At 42.6% G+C, this 23,165-nt stretch overlaps 1 protein-coding gene across 2 annotated transcripts in view; it reads left to right on the plus strand.

The window, feature by feature from the left end:
* Positions 1 to 429: 429 nt before the first annotated feature.
* The window catches only part of PTGFRN (prostaglandin F2 receptor inhibitor), a 78,963-nt gene continuing 56,227 nt past the window's right edge, over positions 430 to 23,165 (plus strand). For both annotated transcript variants that reach the window (XM_079974782.1, XM_079974783.1), the window contains exon 1: positions 430 to 565. In XM_079974782.1, coding sequence (XP_079830908.1) covers positions 511 to 565 — 55 coding nt within the window. In that variant the 5' untranslated portion in view covers positions 430 to 510. The remainder of the gene's footprint in view (positions 566 to 23,165) is intronic.

Consider the following 23,165-nt stretch of genomic DNA (forward strand, 5'->3'; position numbering starts at 1 on the left):
AGTGGATGGCTTCCCTCGGCCGGGCTGAGGCGGCGCGGGGAATCCCTCGGCAGCGCCGTCGGAGGACAAGCCGCTGCTGCCGGCTGGCGGGGAGCGCAGCCGCTTCACCTCCTCCTCCTCCTCCTCCTCCCCTTTAAGGGGGTGGGGGCCGGGCCGGCCTTCCCTCGGCACCTGTGGGAGGGGGAGCGGGGCGGGGGCAGGGAAAGTTTGTCCCTGTGGTTGGCTGCGCGGCCGGGCTGAGGAGGGGGACGGCGGCGACGGCGGAGACTGAGGCGGGCGGCTCCCTCGCTCCTGCCGGCTCCCAGGGCAAGCAAGCCAGCCAGCGGGGAAGAGGCGGGCGAGGGCTGCTCGCTGCTCTGCCTCGCGCTCGGGTTATTGCTTTGTGGCCCCACCCCCTGTTAAGGCTCCACTTTAGCTGAGGGTCTGCTGGCTCGCTGACCGACTTGGGGGGCTCCGGCTGGCTGGCTCTCGGCGCGCTTCTTGCCCGCCCCCAATTCTGGACGCAGAGGCATGGGGCACCGAGGGGAGGACGCGCCCCTTCTGCTGCTGCTCCTGTCGCTATTTGGTGAGTCCTTGGAACCTGGGGAGAGAGAGGGGTGGTGGGAAAAAGAGGGGTGGGAGGTGCGGGTGGGGGTGGGGGGCGAGAGCAAGGGAGGGAGACACTAGACGATGTGAGGGCGATCTTAGCGCGACTCGGGTGGTGGGGATCCTGACCTGACCTGGCTTTTGGATACGCGGCGTTCCTTATTCGCATGTAGCTCTGTTGCGGGATATGAGCAGTGCCTGGGTTTTTTTTGGGGGGGGGGTCTTTCTTTGTCCTTTTTAAAATCAAATCATCAAGGGTTGAACTGTAGGGTTGTTTGCTCGAGAGCCATGTTGTGACCCTTTGAAGCCTGGAAAAATATACCCGCGCAAGTAGTTAGTGGAGGAAGGCACTCTGCCCATGCTTGGAGGTCTCTCTCTCTCTCTCTCTCCCCCCCCCCGACTGTGCAGGACCCAGCTCTCCAGTGAAGCGACCCGGCACACTTTTAGAGTCCCAAGTGATTTCTCTGACTGGAGGAGGCAGCCCTACTCCGTGACCGAAAATGAGACACCCCCCCCCCCAGTGCCATATTCCTCTTATGTCCTCAGAAAACATTAATGCAGCTTTAATCTCCACTTTATAAGCGGGTGTTAAAAGACTGGAAACAGATCCACTCTTGTATTCTTCTTCATCTCTCTGTCATAGCAGAGGTAACTAAACTCTGTGTCTAATTCCTTCCTTAATGTAGCGGGAGGTCTAGCTTTCTGTCTAGTCTTCTCATGAATAGGGAATGGTCACCTTTGGGGGGATAGGATGGCTGGCTTTAGCGGCTGCCCTTTAAGGTAGGAGTTCATTAAATCATTGTGAACTTCTCTGTCTAAAGCTTTGGTACTTTTAATGATTTGGGTGGGGGAAAGGTGTCGTCTTACATTGTTCATATACGGTGCTTAGATTATACCTTTCGCAGTTTCCGTCAGTATATTTTATTCACTTCTTTGATTTTGGAAGCTGTCATGCCAGTGCGTCCAGCAGCTGATTTCACTTCCTAGTTCTTGCTATGACACCTAGTTTAATGGAAACATGCTTCTGCTGAAATTTGCCCACATAGCTTTGCAGCATTAAATAACTAGCATTAAAGAGTTTTGCATGCATTGGGTGTGTGTGTGTGAGTGTGTGTGTGTGTGTTCTGGTATTCAGAGGTGTTCTGGTGTTCAGAAGTGCTCTGGCGCTAATTTTAGTGTTGTTAATTTGAGTTCTGAATATACCATACTAATTAATGCATGGCACATCTATAATTGCTAAAAGTTTGTAGACTCTCTGGAACAGCTGCCCTGGTGTGTTTTCCGGTGCTAGACTAGGAGTGTTCCATACTTGGCTTTTGGGCTCTAGTGTTTGGAGCACTTCAGAACAACACATTTTAAAATAAGAACCATGTGTGAGAGAGTGAAAAAACCTAGAAAATATAGAATGTAGAGGGATTTTTAAATGAGACTGCTAGTGCATCACAGCTTAAAGAAAAGATATTTCAGAGCTTCTGTAATTAACCTATAAGATATCGGTTATACAACGCAGTAAAGTTTTATAGAAAAGCTTCAGTGTTTAACATGTCAAGATTTACAATAATTTTATTGGCTTAAGCAGAGGGTAATGGGAATGCAGGCCTTGGGGTGCATAATCGAAGAACCATTTCTCTTAAGGATTATTCGTTATCTAAAATTATTTCTTCAGTACTTAGATCTTCATCAAATCAGAAGTTCTTGGTATTTTCATATGCAAAATATTGGATTTATTATAATTTGGACACACCATTTTTCATGTCTCAAGCCCCCTCCTCTAAGATGAAATGAATGGTTTAAATAATTCCTTAACTTAAAATATTTAGTGGACCTGGTGTTTCTGTCCGTTTAGTTCAAAGAAGACAGATCTGCCCTTCATGGCCTAGGGCTGTGTACATGTACTAGTTTTGTGGCAGACTTGCTTGTTGACCCAAGTTTGTCCAAATAAAATAAAAAGTAATGGTGCTGGACCCAATGGTTTGTTGCCTTTTTAGAGAAAAGGGGCCACGTGGATGCATATCTGAGTGCTAAACTTACTTCCTTGCAGTTTATTTCCCCCTCCCCATTTCACTCCCCCAGCTGGCCTCCAATAGTGGAAGTGAGAGGGGCTATGTGAGAATCACAAGGCGGAGGTGGTAGAGGGAAGAGACTACAGGCAGGTAAATTGCAGGTATAGGAAGGTTCATTCTTCCTTAATCTGTGTGTCCCTCTTGATCTAAAGATAAGACTAGTCCTCATGTGAACAGACCTGGGTGTCATCACATATAGTGTGATAATAAAAATGCTAGTTCCAACATTCAGTTGTGCATGTGGTACTGCCCAGTAGAGACGTAGGTGGCGCTGTGGTTTAAACCACTGAGCCTCTTGGGCTTGCTGATCAGAAGGTCAGCGGTTCAAATCCACACGACGGGGTGAGCTCCCAGCTTCTGCCAACCTAGCAGTTTGAAAGCACACCAGTGCAAGTAGATAAATAGGTATCACTGTGGCAGGAAGGTAAACAGCATTTCCGTGTGCTCTGGTTTCCATCACAGTGTTCCTTTGCACCAGAAGCGGTTTAGTCATGCTGGCCACATAACCTGGAAAGCTGTCTGTGGACAAACGCCTGCTCCCTCGGCCTGAAAGTGAGATGAGCGCCGCAACCCCACGGTTACCTTTGACTGGACTTAAATGTCCAGGGGTCCTTTGCTCTTTTTTTTTTTTTTTTTTACCTTTTCACTGCCCACAATGCTGATGGAAGATCACTTGTTTTAAAGTGCCCTTGTGTTGGCTACAGAGAGAAGGCTGTAGACAAATATTTTAAAAATTCTTCCTCTCATTTTTGCATGATTGTACAGTGGTAATGAGAGGCAGGTTTGTTGGGAGTTTGATGCTGTCTCCTTCATATGAGTGAATAGGGTACAGGCAACCTGCCATTTATGCACGTTCAATTATGTGCACGACCGTGCATGCATGCATTGTACCGAACCTGAAAGTGATGCAAAAAGTCACAAAAATGTCACAAAAAGGGGCAGGGCAGGGGTGGAACAGGGTGTTTATAGGTTTTTCTTGTGGTGTTTCAAAAATACACAATTTCACTGATGTGTGCAGTGCCTCGGAACACGTGTAAATGGGAGGTTGCCTGTATTAGAAAATGTCAAGCATATTTAGTTAGGCCTTGTGTCTATGAATGTTGAAATTTAGGGAAATAATTTGCTGATACATATATTTGCAGAGGTTTGATATGGCATGTATAGGGGACCTGACCAAAGGTCATTCCTGCTATCCGGCTAATTACCTACCGTAGTTATATATTTACCAAACCAAGTAAATGTACAAGGAAATGCATCGCTATTTCTGCCTTCAACAGAGCATGCCTTCTAACTATGGTTTCATAGGGAAACAGTTGAGGTACATGTTTTGGGAAGGTGGCTGAACCTGCTGCTGGCATGTGGCATTGCATTCTGAGCATGAGTGCTTCAGTCTTTAGTTTACCTTTTAACAGCATGAGAACTGAAGGGAAAAAATTAAATACCCACAAGTAGGTCTGTTTTTTGCCAAACCACGTGGAAAGCCACCTTGCAAGTTCTTATGCAAGTTGTGTGTATTTGATCTGTAACCTGAGCAAATGTCAGCCTTTCCAGTCCTAATTAAGATAACTGTTCCATTTAATTAAAAAACTGCTTCTTTCTTTTGGTGGGAAAGGGCTTGAGGGAAAGCAGGTGACTCATGTTGTACCACAGCAAGAACATTCCCAATCAACATTCAAAATCCCCAGGTAATCAATATTTGTCTTCCATGCCTCAGAAGTTCTTGCATTGCTTTTTCTGTCTAATCTCCAGTTCCTGGCTAGCATTAGGGATCTTTCAGAGAGCTTCATTTCATGTCCATTGTTTGCAATGGCTTGCATTTCCAGCTGTTTGATTTCTTTGATGCTACAACAGTTAGTAATTTGAATCAAGGTTTAATTCAAAACCCTGCAGTTAAAGGCTTCCAGTAATTAGTTGCTTGTCTGCTTGTAATCATGAACCTCATGAAACAGTGTTCTTTGCAATGCAATTATGGTAAAAAGTCAAAGCAAGAGAGAGTGTAAAGGGCTTTGCCCATTAGATATGCTATTTCACTGATCAATACTATAAATGAGTATGCAGAGGAAAGATATGGGAAAGTCCTGATGCTTGAAAGGATTAAAGGGTGAAATTAATATGTGCTGAGTTACCTGTTCTTTTCCAACTGCCAGCAACCTGATATTACATTTTCCTCATTCCTCTGTGGTAAAGAATAATAACAATTCTGCTCTGTCATCCAGCACTTTTAAGAGCAGGGTTTGCCCAACTTGATATGAAAAGAGAGATCAGTGTGGCCTTGCTTCACTGAGATCAACCACTTTTTACATGCTCTTGCTCTTTTCCTCTGTTCCTAAATTTCAGAAGAACTTAAGGCTCTGCAAAGTGATTGCATCCAGGTGGATGGTGCAGATATTTTTCACACTAATTATTTCCCATTATTGACCATTGCTGTTGTTGGCATCCATCTGTCTCAAGAGGGAATGGAGTATGCCTCCAGGGGTAGAGTCAAACCACTGGGTTAGCACACCGATGTGATCTCCCTGGGGTGCAAGCCTAGGCAGGGTGTATAGAGGTCCTGGGCTATCCAGACAACAATACCCCCTTTCTTGGCCACTCTGATGTGTGGAGGGCAGAGCAACATGTTTGGCACCAGCTTGGCTTCAGGGGTTGCCAGAAGGAGATGTACAAGGTGCTGTCCAACCACCTTAGGGACTCAGCTCGGGATTTGTGTAGCCTTTTCTTCTCCTGAAATATCTCGCAAGCCAGCAGAGGTTTAGGATAAGAGTTTTCCTTCTCCTAGATAGGCTGTCTTCCCAGGTTGATGAACCCCATCAGCCCCTCACTTCCCTCTATAGCACATGCAGAAACTGCCCTCTTGGCCATTGCACCCATTATTGCTCTTGTCTGCTCAGTCTGCCGGAGCTTGTCTTCACATGCAGGGGAAGTTTCTAACTCGCAGAGGGTTTGAAACCTATCAGCTGCCCATCAGTTAGCCAGCTGAAACCATTTCCTGGGGTGTGGCCACTGTTGCATGCTGACAGCTTCTAGGAGCCCCAGCTGAAAGCTGTGCGCAGCGTGGGGACCCAAGGTGAACAAATTACTTCAGAAGGAGAATGAGATATCCCCCACCAGAAGTACTACCCCTCCCCTAGCCTCCCATACGCAGGTCAAAGCCATACTTCAGATAAATTGATGTAGTCCCTTCTTGCTGCTTGTAACAACTGTCTGAGCAGAATACACACGGGATTTCTGTTTTGATATTTAAAATATATATATTGAGGCTGCAAATTATAGAATTTATTTATGCACACGAAGCAGATAAAATAGTACTATCTCATTTGAGCAACAAATACACTTTTGAATATACAGTTCACAAGATGAGCTTGAATACTAAGAGTGTAGAGAGAATTGTTGGCGGCTGACTGCTGTCTATGGTGCCACTTTTGGATACTGTTTATTATTCTGAAGCATTCAAGAAAAAAAATGCCTACAAATTTGTAGAGTGATTAAAGTGTTTTAGACTCCTTTTTCTGGACTGTGTTGTAGATGGTTGGACATGATGGAGGTTTACAAAATTGTGTTGGCAAGATGATGGATAGTGTTCTTTCTTTGTTCTGTAATCTTGGGGTTGCCAGTTGAAGTTGAATTGAAACACTTACCAAAAGTACTTCTATGAGTATTTAACAAAAGACGTTTTCTCCCATGAGATGCAGCAATGGCTACTAGCTTACATGGCTTTAGAAAATTAAACACATTTATGAAGGATTGGCCTCTTAATGGCTGTTAGCCTTGAGAGAGCCATTACTCTAAGAGGGTGTGTGCTTCTTTGAGTATTAGATGCTGGTGCAAGCAAGAGAAGACAATTATATCCATTCCCTGTCTGTGAGTTTCTGGAGATATATAGCTCTCCAGTATTGGAGGTAGTGGAATTTTGGTCTCAAAGGAATTTTGGTCTCATCTAGTAAGACAGCTTCTCATGGAAAAGTATGTATGTATGTATGTATTTATTTATTCATTCATTCATTCATTCATTCATTCATTCATTCATAAAATGTATACACTGCTTGATTGTAAAAATCAACCACCACCACATCAAAGTGGTTTGCAAAAAGTACTTGGAACTCCCACAGAGGGAAAAAAATTCTTAATTTAGCAGTATATAATTTTCTGTATTTTCTATATCCTTGTTTATATCATCGTTTGTCTTAAACACTATCTTTGCTGAGCCCTTGTGGGTTCAGTTGATTATTGATTTAAATTAAATAAAATGCCAGTGTGACTCCATGCTAATATCTCCAAGGACACAGTGCCCTTAATAGTTTCATATTGCTATAGCGAAAGCAGCTGAGGCAGTTTGTTAAATAAGAAGTTGGGAAAATGCTAATGAATGAGAAATGATGGATATGGATGTGGAGAGCATATCTCTTCTAAAACTATGTATTGGAATAAAGACTCATGCAAAACATAGACAAGTCTAAAGCTAATAAAATATTATTTAGTTTCCCAAAGTTCATGAAATATGAAATCCAAAGATATTAACCAACTTTTATGTACATCTGGCAAGTGAAGAACTGTTCAAGAATGTGTTGCGGATATAGGATGCAAAGTGCTAATAATCAAGGAAAGCAGATACAGGGTATGTGTGTGAGGGGGGGAAGATATTTGATGGAGAATGTACTAGGTTTAATTATAATCAATGGATTTACTTACACTATTGGTTCACCCAATACTAAATTGAAACTGAATTTTGTCTTCGACCTTCTCACAGTGCCTATGCTGAAAACATCTGAAAATCTAAATAATACTTGGCTTGCTGCATGAAATTTAGCACCCTTGTGTCTGGGGGGAGAAATGCCACTCTGTGCATTGCCATCATTGTTGTGATCTGGGACTTGAACTAGTCTGACCATGTACTCTCAGTTTTACTCTTCTTGATGCATGTTTTAATATTCATTGTAGACTTGTGGTGCAAAAGGAAATTAACCTGTGCGTTGTCCACCTGATCTGTGTATCGGGTTTCTTTTCTTGTGCTTGTTGTTCATTTGCACAATCTGCAACATTAACTGGCCCTGTACTGTTTCAGTAAAGTGGGATGTTTTAATAATGTGTTTCTCCATGGAAGAATTTTCATAATTTGGAGAAAAAATGAGGAATACAATATAGGAAGGCAAGAGTAAAACTGCTCAGGTTTCTGGGATGGCGTAAGATGGAGGCCACCAAATCTTGGGTGGGCTTTTTGGCACAAGTTATTGCATGAATATAGCTGTTCTTATGTTTTGGCAGCAGATAAAGGGTAGATTTCCCAATACAAATGAACTCCAGGTTCTGTGAATCATTGAAGCTCAGGTTTGATTTACAGTTTACTGCAATGTTAGACACTTTTTATAAAATGAAAATGGTATTGTGAGTGAGTCTAAAGAGATTGCATAGTTCTTTAGAGCCGAGAATGAGGAAATAATTGAGAGCTGCTTGTTTGAACAGGGAATGCTATCTTGGAGGTGTGAATCTGCACTGAAATGCAGTAAATGGCCAGGATGGGCTGACGGTTCTAATTTTGGGGTTTTCACAGTCAGCTTTGTAGTAGGACTCTGTGATCACAGCACAGTGCTGAGTTTCCATGAAGAGAAAATTAATATTTTGTGGTGGTTTATCATATTTTAAGAATGAACGTACTGTAAAGGTAGACTTCTCCGAGGCAAAGTAAATGGGCTGCAATGTAGGTTAGAGTTTGAAAGATGACAAGCCAGGTTATTCAGCCACTATTGACACACTTGACAGGCATGTGACTCTAAACATGTCTGACTACTACTTAGTTGGTGCTCAAGGAATAAGCTCTTGTTGAAGCTGAGTATTTGTGGGGATGCTCAAATGGTGTTGTAGGAGAAACTCATCCTATTGCAATCTTGGTCCTGCACTACCAGATGGCAATTTGCCAGATACTGGTTATGATAGCACACTAACCAAAACAAAGGAGTTAAACTTGGATTGTTATTACTGGGTAGAGGAGTGCCTTTGCAAGGTGCTTGGGGAGCAATGGATGCAAGTCAGCTTTACATGGGAGGTGGGGGGAGTCTTTGGCATTAGTGACTTAGCCTTCCTGAACAGGAGGAACAATGCCTCTGCTATCTTTTCTGAAGCAGTTCTAGGGTAATATGTGTGTGTGGAATAGGATTCTGCTGCTTCCTCTGTCTTCTAAGGCTCCTTTAGGAGACAGGTTCAAGAGAAGGAGTAACTGATGGATATACGAATGTCTAAAATGCCACTTAACCCCTTTTACTTCCTGAAGGATTTGGGGGGAGCAAGTAGCATGGTCAGGTTTGGGGAAATAGGCTAGCCTCCTCACTTCTTTTCTCTTTGAGACAATGGGAGGTGAACAGTGTGAGGAAGAAGAAGAAGAGAAATGGTAGTGAAGTATTATTTGCCTGCCTGTCAAACTTGAGTTTTTGACTAGATCTTAATACTGAAGTATGCCCATAACTGGGAATGACAATTCTGTGCCACGGAAAAATTTATTGCTATGTGACATTCTTTCCATCCTCCTTCACCTGCCCCTCTTCTGTTATTCTCTGCTTAGGCCACCCTTAGAAACTTTTGCTGCTGCAGTGAAGTCCAGAAGTGTATGTTCTTTGAGAGCCGTGCTTCAAAGGACCATCTCAATTATAAAAATCTCAATATAAAAAGGGTGTTCCCCTTTTATATATGTCAGCAGTCCCAACTTCTGACCCTTTATGTAAGCATAAACGTAGTGTGAGAGTTGACAGAACCAGGTGGAACAATTCCTGTTATCTCAGTAGTTGGAATTGCTGTTAACTGCATATCCATAAGGACCCAGATGAACACTCTTCACATATGAATACTTGCTGCGGATGGTTGAGACTGCTTGCGTAGAACAAAACTGTCATATGAACTGGTCCCAAAGGAGCGAACATTCTGTCTGAATTGCCATCATATGAGGCACTAACTTGCATATTTAAAATTGGTCTTGGTACTCTATTTATAACAAAAGTGCAAAACCTTTTGTTGTCACTGTCAAGGGCTGCAATATGTCAGGGTGTGCATGCCAGCCAGACATGGGTGTGGCAAAAGCCAGTAGTGGTCAAGCCAATCTCTTCTCTTCTCTTTTTTATCTGCCCCCTTTCTGGACTGTATCATTCCTAAAATCAGAGAGATGAAAGTCTCCCCCCCAAAAAAAAAAAAAAATATTCCAGGTTTTACTTGCACTTAATATGCAGTATGAAGATATGTTAGACCATCTACAATGTTAGACAATCTACAGTTTTAGAGAATAATTCCTGTATATACTGTATATACATATACAACACTCAAATACAATATGCATTTCTGTGCTACCGTCTTAGTGAGAGGAACATACAGGGCCTTCATTGCTTGTCAGTTGTTGCTTGCTGCCTTCTTCTGACCTTCAATCTAGTTTGGGGGTACTGTATCTGCTGTCGTTTTGATCTGACTCCTCTCTTGTAGCAGTCTGTTTCACCTCTCCCTTCCTAGATACCCTCAAAACTAACAGTACAATACTTTTCTCAGAAATCCCACCTGGTTCAGTGAATGCATGTGGCATTGCCTCTTAAGGCAAGTATGCTTTTGAGGCTGTAATCCTATAGTTCATCTAAACAAAGGTTGTTATTCCTGAGTAAATGTGTATAGGCTTATGCTGTGCATTTAATAAATATGCCCAAATGTACAATTTTATGTGCTAATTGTATTAGAAGTAGAGCATTATTTGTTAAGGCAGTAAATGGGTTTGACTTTGATAAGAAAGTATTGCATAGATTAAAAAAAAAAATTCCTGAAATTTCCGTTTCCCACCAAATGAAGGGAAAAATGAGTTTTTCATGTCCTTAAAAATTTCCAGAAACTTTATGTCTCTGCTTGAAACATTTATCAAGCAGCTTCTGTCTCTGGAGATTGAGTTGGAGATCAGGGAGGGGCGCCAAGAGGGAGAAGTAACCTGTCTGCAGCAGAGCAAAACTTATTGATGCTTCCTACTCTTATATCTGGGGTGGCGCTGTGGGTTAAACCACTTGCTGATCAGAAGGTTGGCGGTTCGAATCCCCACGCCGGGATGAGCTCCCATTGCTCGGTCCCTGCTCCTGCCAACCCAGCAGTTCGAAAGCATGCCAAAAAGTGCAAGTAGATAAATAGGTACCGCTCCGGTGGGAAGGTAAACAGCGTTTCCGTGTGCTGCTCTGGTTCGCCAGAAGCGGCTTAGTCATGCTGGCCACATGACCTGGAAGCTGTCTGCGGAGAAACGCTGGCTCCCTTGGCCTATAGAGATGAGCGCCTCAATCCCAGTCACGACTGGACCTAATGGTCAGGGGTCCCTTTACCTTTACCTTACTCTTATATCTGCTCTTGCTAGAGTCCTGGGAGAATGAGAGAGGTGGCCCTGCTTGCTGTAATTAATGTTCTGGGTGGGGAATGCAAAGCAGAAGGGGGTCTATGTGGTGAAGAGGAAGACAAGAACCCCAAAATGGTGCAAAACACAGAATTAACCACAAAACTACACCTGCAAGCTTACAGTCTAAATGGAAACAGGAAGAAGGGGGTAGGGAAAGCTAATGGAGGAAGAAAAGAACTGTTTTTTTAAACATTTAAACTATTAAGAGTGTCAACAAGTAGATAGTGCTGAGTTTCTGGAGTCTTATTTTGAATTTACCACCTCTGTTTCAAAATCTGAATTGCATTCAAATTTCAAGTCTTGAGTCTGTCTAGAGTGCCTAAAACCATTTTTTCCTCAAATGCAACTTGAAAGGCGATATTACAGTTTGTATCCATGTAACAGTTAGAGGAAAGCTGGTATTCCAGTAATCTGGCTTAATGGTAGATTGCAGCAAGTGTTGACAAATGTTGTGTGCTCTCACTTCAGTTTTGCTCATGATAGCTTGCTTTGTAAACTTCTGTAATGGCAGGGACGGGATGGGGCAAGTGCAGGCATATCTCACTTGGATACAGCAAAGTATTATGCACAGTGGATGCTTAAGCATTTGGCTGGCATAAGGCCCATTAAGCTCAGTGAGGTGTGAGCTGGCAGAGCTGCTTCAGATAGCATTCTAAGGGCAAAATGGGGAGAGAGCATCAGAGGGATACTGCTGTTGTGCGTGTGTCAAGGACATTGCACTTTTGGTACATGGTTCTAAAGCAGTTCAGCCAAGAAACAAAATTGATGTGTTTTTCTCCCCTTGTACAGTCATACCTTGGTTATCGAGCGGCTTACAATAGTTGCCGAACAAATCGGCTTCCGGACGCCGCAAACCTGGAAGTAAGTGTTCCGGTTTGTGAACGTTTTTCAGAAGCTGAACTTCCGACACGGCTTCCACTTGAGTGCAGGAAGTTCTTGCAGCCAATCGGAACGGTTTTAGGAGTTGAACGGACACCCGGAAGGGATTAAGCTCAAGAACCAAGGAACCACTGTATTATGGAAGAAGGGGTGTTTACAAAGATCTCTTCTTTACCTTATCCATTGTCTCCCCCATATTTCCTCCAACACTATTAGAATATTCAAAGAGCTTTGAATATTCAAAGAGGGGCAGGATTACTACACACCTTTTTATCGCAAGCCAGGCCCAGGTGGCAGATGTAGTACTATTTCCCAGATAACGTCAGTTGCTTATTAAGTAAATAACACTATTTGAGTGGGAGGGAATAGGAAGGGGAAAGGAAGAAAATGGGTAGCTCTCAGCTAATTATTTTTCCTTTTTAGGAAGTGGAATATATCAGGAAAGGCAGGAAATTCTGCTTCTTGGTAATAACCAAATGCACAGATGGGTATGTGTAACTTCTTGCTACCCCAGGTCCTGGAAAGGCAACCTTCCTCTCTCTCTGTATTTTGCCAATACATTTATTCAGCTAACCAACATCACAAAATGGGGTACAAGCTTTTGCATTCTCCAGAACTCTGCATAAGGCCAGATGGTTAATGGTCCAAGGGGAAGAGAAAAATTGGCTGGTGTCCAAGTTATCTGAGGCTTGTAAACTTCTTAAAGCGGAGTGTGGGAGGAGGTAGCAGACATTCAAATGAGGCTCTTTAGGTGCTGTGCATGTTTCACCAAGGGCTTCTGGGAAGGACACATAATGGCAGATTCCCCATCTCTAAATCCTGCATTGCCATGGTTAACTTTGCTCAGCATACCAGCAGTAACAACTATGGCTTGAGTCAAAACAGCTACTTCAGCTCTGGCAAGGAGTTTGGGCTAGTTTAATGGGATTTTTGGCTTGAAACAGCTGACCTCAATTCTAACTGCAAGCTGCTTTTGAACCTCCTTTCAGTTTTAAAAGCAATTTGCCATGCATCATCAGGTGGTTGCAGAGGTTGTGGTTAGGCCACGACTCCAAAGAACCATGCGGGTGATCGGAGGGAATTACAGAACGCTAACTCTGGTGTTGCGTTATATGGGATCTTTTGTTTCATTTGGCTGATGGTGCAGTTTTGCTTCAGAAAACGGTTATGTGAATTAAATATATGGTTGAGTAAATAAAGAGTGGCTTACTGCAGGCATACAGCTCCTCTGTGTCTATATATAGTACTCTTAGAAAGGACTCTCATTTTTTAAGCTTCAGAAAGAAAGAAGTCTGTCATGGCTTTCAGTTGGAGCTCATGATAAACAATTGCATTTCCTGACTATGATTTGACTTGTAGTTTGACTTGCAGTTTGAACTCTGTCTGCCATTATTAACTGGAGCGCTTCCCTAGATAGTCTTGGCAGAACTGTGAAACAAGTGGCTTTTATCAGTTCGTTCTGAGTTTTAAAAGGGGGAGTAGGTTCCAGGGAATCGCAACTGACAGAAGCAGCAAAGGTGTGATGCTAATTTTAAATTGTGTGCTGGCTTCCCATAACACACATTTTCTAATGCAATTGGGTTCAAGTGATTAGGAACACTTAGATGACTCCTGGTCTGTGTCGTATTTTCTTCCTTCAGTTGAAGTGTAAGCAGTGTTGAGTGTGGGGATCTTGAGTAGAGAAGAGGTGGGGCGGAGGAGGTGAACACCCTCTCCATTGTTGGTCTGCTCCAAATCGATCTCTTCTATACAGCTTTAACTCCATGGAATTCAAAATCACCTTTGAAACGTGGGGATAAAACTATGTGTGGCATTATGGGGGTGGACTTGGAGCAGATAAAGGGAAAAGGTTAAGGATCTCCATTGCCACTCAAAATCCCAATCTTCAAGGTTGCCTTTCTTTTTTATAACGTTTGCCCTTAATGTTTACTTTAGCCCATTGGTCAGAGAAAACAGGATGCTCAATTCACCCCTTCCCCAATTTGCTTTTCTTTAAGAAAAGCACAGAAAGAAAAACAAGTACCAGGGCTTTGCTGTGCATATTTGCTCATAACATGTTTCCCCAAATCATTTGGAAAACAGTGATTTTGCATTTTTGATTGGAAATTGTGTTACTGTTGGAGTGGGGGTTGGCAATTAATCATTGGTACTAAGGTAGCTTCTGTTGGCATGATCCTGTGTAAATTCAGTGTCTTTATTTCTCACACAGATGAAGTTTGCATTCAAAATGTTGCAGCTTCTTCCAACAAAGGATGGCCCTTCCTTATGACAGCAGATCTCCCTGCAGCTGCATAATGAGAATGATACACACCTGGCAACTCTATATGGAAGCACAGGCTATATGGGGTGTAGTACAGAGGCTTTTGTTTGCAGGGTCAGGCCTATAGCTGCTTTCTTGCTCTTAGCTTAGAAGCACTGCTGTTTAGCTCAAGATGACTAGGTGTGTTCACACTGTATAACTGCCAAATGGAGGGGGGGGGGAGGAATTATGCACCCCCTGTGTAAATAAATCTGCTGATTTCTATTAGCATTTTAATGTTCTTGTTTTGCTCTTCTGCTTTATTCTTTGTTCATTTTGTTCACTTTTGATGCAGTTTAACGAGCACTGTAGCACCTCCTGGAAGAGATGGGAAAATGAATTAAGCCTGCAGTTTAGTGCTAATCTCTTGATTTGAGTTCTGTTGTTCCACCTAGACATGTAAATGCACTAAGATTTTCTTAGTGGAAAGTAGCATGGTGGGCTCAACTTGAGAGATGAGCTGTAAATGGACCCGGCTGTTGAGAAGTGCAGGCCATCTGTTCCCTGTGAAATAAAACTTGCGTAAAGTTTCAGAGATCAGGCACTTGAGGACTGAGTCAGAAGAAAGTAGTCCCTGTTCACAAAATGTTTGAAATATTGCTTTGCTTGTATTGTGATAATGGTCTTATTTATTAGTTTTGGGGACATTTATTAGCATAAATGGAAGAGTAGCGATTTTCTGAGAACTGTAATTTAGGGTTGGCATGTGTTACTATAGTTTGCTTAGTAGAGTCTCTTAAGTAAAAGAAGTTTAATTTGATCTCATCCCTCTGTTCCATTTTGTCGAAGACTTATTTGAATAGACTGCTTTATTTAAATGGATTGTAACACAATCTTACAAATGTCTACTCAGAGGTAGGCCTCACTGAGTTGAATGGGGCTTATTCACAGGTGAATACAGTGGTGCCCCGCAAGACGAATGCCTCGCAAGACGGAAAACCCGCTAGACGAAAGGGTTTTCCGTTTTGGAGGTGCTTCGCAAAACGAATTTCCTATGGGCTTGCTTCGCAAGACGAAAATGTCTTGTGAGTTCCTGCGGGTTTTTTCCCCCTCCCTCCCTTTTTCTAAGCCGCTAAGCCTCTTATCTGCTTATCCACTAAGTCGATAAGCCGCTAATAGCGCTAATCCGCTAAGCCGTCAATGGGCTTGCTTCGCAAAACGAAAAAAGCGCTAGACGAAGAGACTCGCGGAACGGATTAATTTCGTCTTGCGAGGCATCACTGTATAATGAATGGATCTCCTTGCATGTTTACACGTGTATACCTGAACCCATCTTTTACGTGTGTGTTCACGGAAGCACTGTATTACTTTGGGGGATAATAATGTATTTATACCCTGCCCATCTGGTTGGGTTTCCCAGCCACTCTGGGCATCTCCCAAGAGAATATTAAAAACACGATAAAACATCAAACATTAAAAACTTCCCTATACAGGGTTGCCTTCAGATGTCTTCTAAAAGTCAGATAGCTGTTTATTTCCTTGACATCTGATGGGAGGGTGTTCCACAGAGTGGAACATTTGCCTGGATGTTACTTGGAGGTGATTATGTACCGCATACAGTAATAGAAAAGGACTCAATTACTTTTAAAATACTAACGTTGTTTTGCTGGCTTGGTGGGAATTAGCAAATGCCAACAAATGCCAATACAAACATATATAGAATATATATTTACCCAAAATGGTGGACGGTTAATAAAATGGCTTTGTGCCTTGAAGTGTCAGTTCGGGGGGGGGGGGGGGGAATAGCAAGATGGTCCATTTCTACATATTGCACAGGCAACCCAAACCCATTTAGCCTTGCCCATAAGCTTGAATGGTTTCTATCACAGAGACTGAGAGAGGTGGGGATATTGTCTTATATGAAATGAGGTAAGCACTAGAGAGCCAAGCAAATTGCAGCGGAAGATACCTAAGTGCACCAGGAAGAAAAATCTTGAATACAAATGACTAGTTTGGGCTGGCATGAGGTTTCAGAGACAGCAGGATTAGGGCAATGAGAAAGAGATAGAAAGGAGATACTAATAAATTGCTTGTCCTGATGAAGGGAAGCTGGTACCTTGTCATCCTCATCAGACGATGTCATCACACTCATCACTGCAAACAGATTTCTTGTAGTCTGCATGTGACATTATGTCTAGATAACTATCCCAGAAATTCTGACTATAGCCTGTTGTGAGTAGCTTATAAATTCTAGCTTAAATATTTGATAGGTCTTGTGGCAAGGATGACCTTTTAAATTCTTTATTCATAAGAATTAAAAATCCTTTCTGGGTGCTTTCACAACTTGAGCATAATGCAAAGCTAAACCTGATTAGTTTTGTAATATTGGGAAGTTCCACAAGATCAGTATCTTACTGGGAAAATCACTACCACCCGAACTCAGTGCTTATGTGCATTCTTTCTTAAACATATTTATGCAGTTTTTGTTCTGGAATGCATTCAGGCCTGATTGAGTGCTAATTCTGCCCCCCCCCAAAGTTGGAGTTAATTATCATTGATGTGACCATGTTTTAAGGTTTATTTGTTATCTGCCTTGAGTTCCCGTTGACGAAAAATTTATAGGACATAAATTTTAAAAATGAATAATGCTATCAATAAATGTAGCTTCAGAGCTTAAAATATAGACCCTTAGACCCTGAAAAAAGGTCTTTAAATTTGTGCAAGCACAAGTTCAAGACTCTGCATAAGAGAATGAAGGAAGGTTCTTGCCATAAATCAGCCTTGGAGATTAGAAAACCCATGGAGAGCTCTGACTGACAGCATCCCTGACCATTGACCATGCAGGCTGGGGCTGGTGGGAGCTGGAATCCAGTAACGTTAAGAGAGTCCTGTGATGGCTGCCCCTGAACTAGAATATTGCTACCTTTAACAAGGAGATATATCAAATGCAGAATAAATGCTTGCAGAATTAGCAGCAAATATCCAGCAAGCAAAAAGATGGAAGAGATGAGGAACCTGTGGCCCTCCAGAGGTTCTTGGGCTCCAACTTTGCTCAGCCTCTGCCAACATGGTTAATGGTCAGAGATGATGGGAGTTATAGTCTAGCAACCTCTGATGGGCACCACGTTGGCTACTGTTGTTCTAGTTCATTTCTCTGCCTCCAGCTAGAGCAGGAACCTAAGCAACATAAGCAAGGTTCTCCTTGTTAATGTGGCAGTAAAGAACAGGGAACAATAAGGATGCCATATTGGTTGGGTGAAGAGACCTGTTGCTGGCTTACAGATGTGATTGAAGAACACAAGGCACAAACTTCATAAGGCGTATACTTTGTGCTGGTCACCTGGGCACAGTAGTTGGAAGAAGCACTGAATTCTGACTTCATGGTATTTCTTTTGCTTTTATGACAGCTCTTATTGAACACTCTCTTTCCATGACATCTAAGGAAACTAGGGAGGCAAACTGCTGCTTCTTCTACTCAGTGGATTGTTTTCCCCAGAACTTTTTGCTGGCTTTTTATGACGTGCCTTGCAATGAGCCAATTCGGGGAGTCTGTTTCAGGTCCTTCAGCACCAAGTGGCACTTTTAAAGCACATTTATCTCTAGATGTTGAGAGCAAGCTTGCTGTCCTTGGCACGTGGGATGCTGTCCATACACGTGGGATGATTAGAGAAGGGCTCGTCTCTTACTATTTTGCATGTTCGGTTTTGCAAACCAAAGAAGGAGCTAAACATAGTTAACAATAGTTATTTGTTAATCACACTTTTCTAGAAGGGAACTAGGGAGGCAAACTACTACTGATTCTACACAGTGGATTCCCCCCCCCCCCCCAAGTAACTTTTTGCTGGCCCTGCAATGAGCCAATTTGCTATTAGGTCACAGGGAGTCTGTTTCAGGTCCTTCATCACCAAGTGGCACTTCTAAAGCACATTTATCTCTAGATGTTGAGAGCAAGCTTGTTACCCTTGGCAAGGAAGAATCATACACGTGACATGATTAGAGAAGAGCTCTTCTTTCTCTTACTAGTTTTGCATGATCAGTTTTGGAAACCAAAGGAGGAGCTAAACATAGTTACAAGTTATTGGAAGAGCACACTAATTCTAGATATTCTGGTAAATGTTCATGCATATTAGCCAGTGATATAGCATCTGCAGTCCCATCAACTCACCATAGTATATTTTAGGGGTATGTAGGGGGGCATGGGGACGCGGGTGGCGCTGTGGTCTAAACCACAGAGCCTACGGCTTGCCGATCAGAAGGTCGGCGGTTTGAATCCCCACGACGGGATGAGCTCCCGTTGCTCGGTCCCTGCTCCTGCCAACCTAGCAGTTCGAAAGCACATCAAAGTGCAAGTAGATAAATAGATACCACTCCAGCAGGAAGTTAAACGGCGTTTCCGTGCACTGCTCTGGTTTGCCAGAAGCAGTTTAGTCATGCTGGCCACATGACCCGGAAGCTGTACACCGGCTCCCTCGGCCAGTAAAGTGAGCTGAGTGCCGCAACCCCAGAGTCGTCCGTGACTGGACCTAATGGTCAGGGTTCCCTTTACCTTTACTAGGGGGATATGAGGGGAAAGTCGCATTTGTGCAAGTGGGATGCCACAATCAAACATCACCCATTATGTATTCAAGCCATGCAACAGTCTAGTAAAGTCCCCTGGTAATTATCTCCATATTGCAAGGATGGATGCTGAGAAAAGCACACTCTTCGCAAGGGCTTTGAACATGTTTGAATAACCAAAACTTATCCTGGTGGTGGAACATGATTAGGGATGGGTAGAGTGGGGAATCTGTTTTTTCTTAATTGAAGTTGTATTTGGATTAGCAGAATCTAGCACTATTAGCATCTGATCACATTTCTGAGGCTTTGCTTAAGATGCAATATGCTTTATTTCAGCCTGATGGAGATAATAGGTTTTAAGCAATTATACCCAGGCTAATTCCTTTGATAAGCACTTTGCATTATCCATTAAAAGAAAAGTCAGTCGACAAGGGACGAGCAATGCATGCGTATCTCAGATGGCTTCTCTTGTTCACCTTTCCCAAATACCATGGGATAGTAATTCTTTAGATCTTCTGGGACATAAAATCCTGCTTGAAGACTGCAGCAAAACTGTATTGTATGCAAGTGATATTTGGAGCATGGCATTTAACCACTTCTAGGCTGATTAGCCATAAAGATTCCAGTTTGGGCCCTTCTAACGGAGCTTGTACTGCTTTTGCTGCACAGCGCCTAGTAAGATGGCAGATTTCTGTGCTGGACAAGGCAATCTGAACGCCACTGCAAGGAAAGAGTATGGCCGTTTTTAAGGATAGACACTGTGCCACATGCTGTAATGGTCTGCCAAAAAGAAGGGATTAAAAATCTAAAGTGGGAGGAATCTGTGGGGTTAGGGCAAGGCATACTTCCTTAAAGTAGGTTTTATGCAATTGTATTTCAAATAGCTAGTAGAATTTTGACTCTCTGAAATTCTGTTCTGACTTCCAACCATTCTACATGCTTTTGTCCGACTGCAAGCACAGTATATAGTAAAGGTTGTTATTGGATAGATTCTCTTCATAAATGGTACCGTAGGGATAACCCCACTATATTCAGCAGTTTTATAACTCTAAATAGTAGTGTTCATAAGCTTTTTCTTCTTCTTTCATTTGTGGGGAAGGTTGGTGGGAAATAATTGCTGAGGTCAGTTCTTAACAAGTTTAGAGACAGGATTGCAATGCCACAGAAGAGCTGATGAATTACATTTGAGTTTATCACATCGCTTTGCATGTGCTTTTGACACACCGGGGTCCACTGTTTCCTCCATGTGCACATGTTAGCACTATGCGTACAAGTGCACATCTAAATTGTGTGTTTTTGGATATTCGTGGCAGTGCAATTTTTGATGGCAACTTACTGAAGAAGGAGCCACCTGCTCTGGTGTTATTAAGAAATGCGTTGTGACAGATAACAAAACAGTCTAAATAATCATCTAGGAATATGGTACCATGCACAGAAGTACACAGAAAACTGTGCATTGTCAAATATCAGAAGGACATGGAAAGCAAATCTCTGGGGAGTATCTAAATGAAGTGCTGGGAACGGTTAGTGGGGTGAAGTTGAAAATTACTGAGAAAAGTAATTTAAGACTGCTATCCTATACTTATGTGGGAGTAGGGTCAAACGAAACTTGCATCTGAATAAACCTATATAGGATCCTACTGAAGGTATTTTTCATTTGGCCCCAAAGAAGCCAGTTGTAGCCATAGTGCCTTTCATATAGAATCATAGAATCTCAGAGTTGGAAAGGATCCAAGGGTTATCTAGTCCAACCTTCAATGTAGGAATCTCAGCTAAAGCACCCACGGCAGATGGCCATCCAACCTCTGTTTAAAAACCTCCAAGGAAGGAGAGTCTACCACCTCTCGTGGAAGTCTGTTCCACTGCTGAACAGCTCTTACTGTCAGAAAGTTTTTTCCGAATTTATTTTCACCATGATGGAAGAGCATAAGACATTGGCTTTTATCATATTTGCAAATGACCTAAAGGATAGATAGCATGGCAAAAAAATTATGAGCACAAGAAAGCAATGTACTCTAGATAATTGGTACAGAGGAGGCTATTACGAAAACATGCTATAACAAAATGAAATGGAGGGTTGTAATTTAAATACAAAATGCATTGTGTTCAGATTCTTGGTTAGTAGCCATCGTTGTATCTTGGAAGCAGTGGGTGGCCAGGTGAGTGCATGCATTTTAAGGTGTATACAGATGTATATAACTTTAGCAGTGAGCCTGCTTTGGAACGATACTTGATGCATCTTGCTCATATATGCACCCTTCCCCCCAACCCCCACATTGCAGACTGTTCTTGCTTTCAGCAGGAGCAGGATTTGCAAAGCACTGATTAGCCAACCCTTGGCATCAGTCATGGAGATGCCTCAAAGCAGTTTTTAATAAGAGTTGGGCTGAGTATTTGGCCTAGACTCTTTCAGAAAGTGTGTGTGTGTGTGTGTGTGTGTGTGTGTGTCTGAATGAATGCCACTGCTGAATACTGGCATTATTGGGAGGTAGTTAGCCCATGGGGGCAACCATCATTTCCCCCCAACAATGCCCCTTTGATATAGCATTGTTCCTAATCAGACATTCTTGAGGGCAGAATGCAGCTGTTGATTGCATTTCTGCCACTGCCTCTGCTTTTCATAAAAGGAGGGTGAACTTGAGGAGCTCCTGCATCACCTTGTATCATTATAGTCAACCTCGCTCCCCCCCCCCATACAGAATTTGCCTCCCATGTCACACAAGCGGCAGAAAACATCTCTCCCCTTTACAGGCCCTGGGTTTAAAAAAAGGTTAAAAGGGGGCTTAAAAAAACCCCAAAGCCCTGCTGAACGAACGCTTGAGCAGATGAACCTACGATGCATTTGGGGGGAAACCACAAAAGTGGATAGTCCACTTGGCTCACTGACGGGGGAGGTAGATAGGATAGGTAGAAGGCAGTATATGTGTGCTTTTGAGGGAATACAATTGAGGGGAACAGAGCTCACTCAGCAACAGAAAAATGAACACCCCATAACCTGTATGGAGATTTTTATGCAAACCTTAGAATGTGCTGCTGCTTTAAAATATCCAGAGTTGGGAAGGATAAAAATCACTAATGCAGGGGAAGGCGATATGTGTGGCCCTCAGGCTTATTAAGTGGGTCGTGGCAGGGGGGGAATCACTTCGTATTTTATTTTTCATGTTATAGTATAATATGCTTTTAAAACAAACTGGATGCTTATTTATAAAATTGTGTTTGTGCCAGTGTATGTACCACTATCACTTTAATTGAACCCTTATTCTGAAGAAGTAGCTTTTATAATTAATGTGTGTGCTTTACGTATTGGGGCATTGGTATTCAGGTTCAACAAATTTTGCAATAATGGTTCACATTTTGTTCCGGGGTTGTTGTTTTTTAAGTGGGGGGCATAGGTGACAGGAGGGAAAAGGAAGCAGGGGCGGGGATGTTGTCTTTGACTTAATCAGACTCTGCAACATAGTATATTGGCTGTGTAATATACCTGAAGTTGTTTTGTTAGTACTGTGGATAAATCTGAGTTAAATCAGACAGAACCTTGAAGGTCTGAATCATTTATAGACAGCAGCTAATTCCTTTTCTTATGCCAGATTCAATTTTCTTAAAACCCTTCAGAAAATTCTTATAAGCAGTGTTCTTTTCCTCCTCTGTTCCTTTTGAAGGCAGAATAACCTTTTGCTTCCCCCTCCTCACCAAGTGCTTCAAGATTCAGTGCTTTAGTTGACATAGTAGAGAGCCTTACTGACCTTTGCAAGGATGGTAGGTTGAACAGAAGCTGCTAATCCTAGTATAAATATGCAGGCCTTGTTAGAAATAATTCCTTTGATGTCTCCATTTTGGAATGTTGCTGTTTTGGGGATGAGCAACTACAATCTGCAGCCCAAAGAAAAATGAAACTTCCTGTTTGTTAGAAATGTGAGCATCTTCTATGAGAACCACGGAACACTATGTTTTTCTGTAATAACTTGATTGTTTTTTTAAAAAAAAAACTATTGTCAATCCCAGAATATTTGGATTGTGCCTGGTTATCTGGTGGTGGTAGGGTGTGTGTGTATTTGTGTGTGTGAATCTTTCTCCTTAGCCTCAACATTGAACATCTCTGCACTAAATGTTGATTTGGTGGAAGCTGTCGGCAAGCAGCTAGATTCTTTACTAGTGAGAACACACTTGACTGAATGGGTTTTATGAGGACAGTGTCAGCTAAAGGATGGCTGATAGGTAAAATCTGGACTTTCCTGTCAGCTTCCCGATAGTTGTTTTAATGCTATAGTTTAATGCTATAGTTGTCTGAGATGCTTGTGTGGCTCAAATTGGAGACTAAAATTATTGATGTGTGGTACTCAGCAAATCCTCCAAAACCCTGTATCTCCTCCCCTGCCTTATTTGTACCCGTTCTACTTTTTTCAAAGTTAAAATGTTCCCCTTTTAGCAGTTTGTATCATTAGATTTCTGT

The sequence above is a fragment of the Podarcis cretensis genome (assembly GCF_951804945.1).
Source record: "Podarcis cretensis genome assembly, chromosome: 4".
NCBI classification, from domain to species: Eukaryota; Metazoa; Chordata; class Lepidosauria; order Squamata; family Lacertidae; genus Podarcis; species Podarcis cretensis.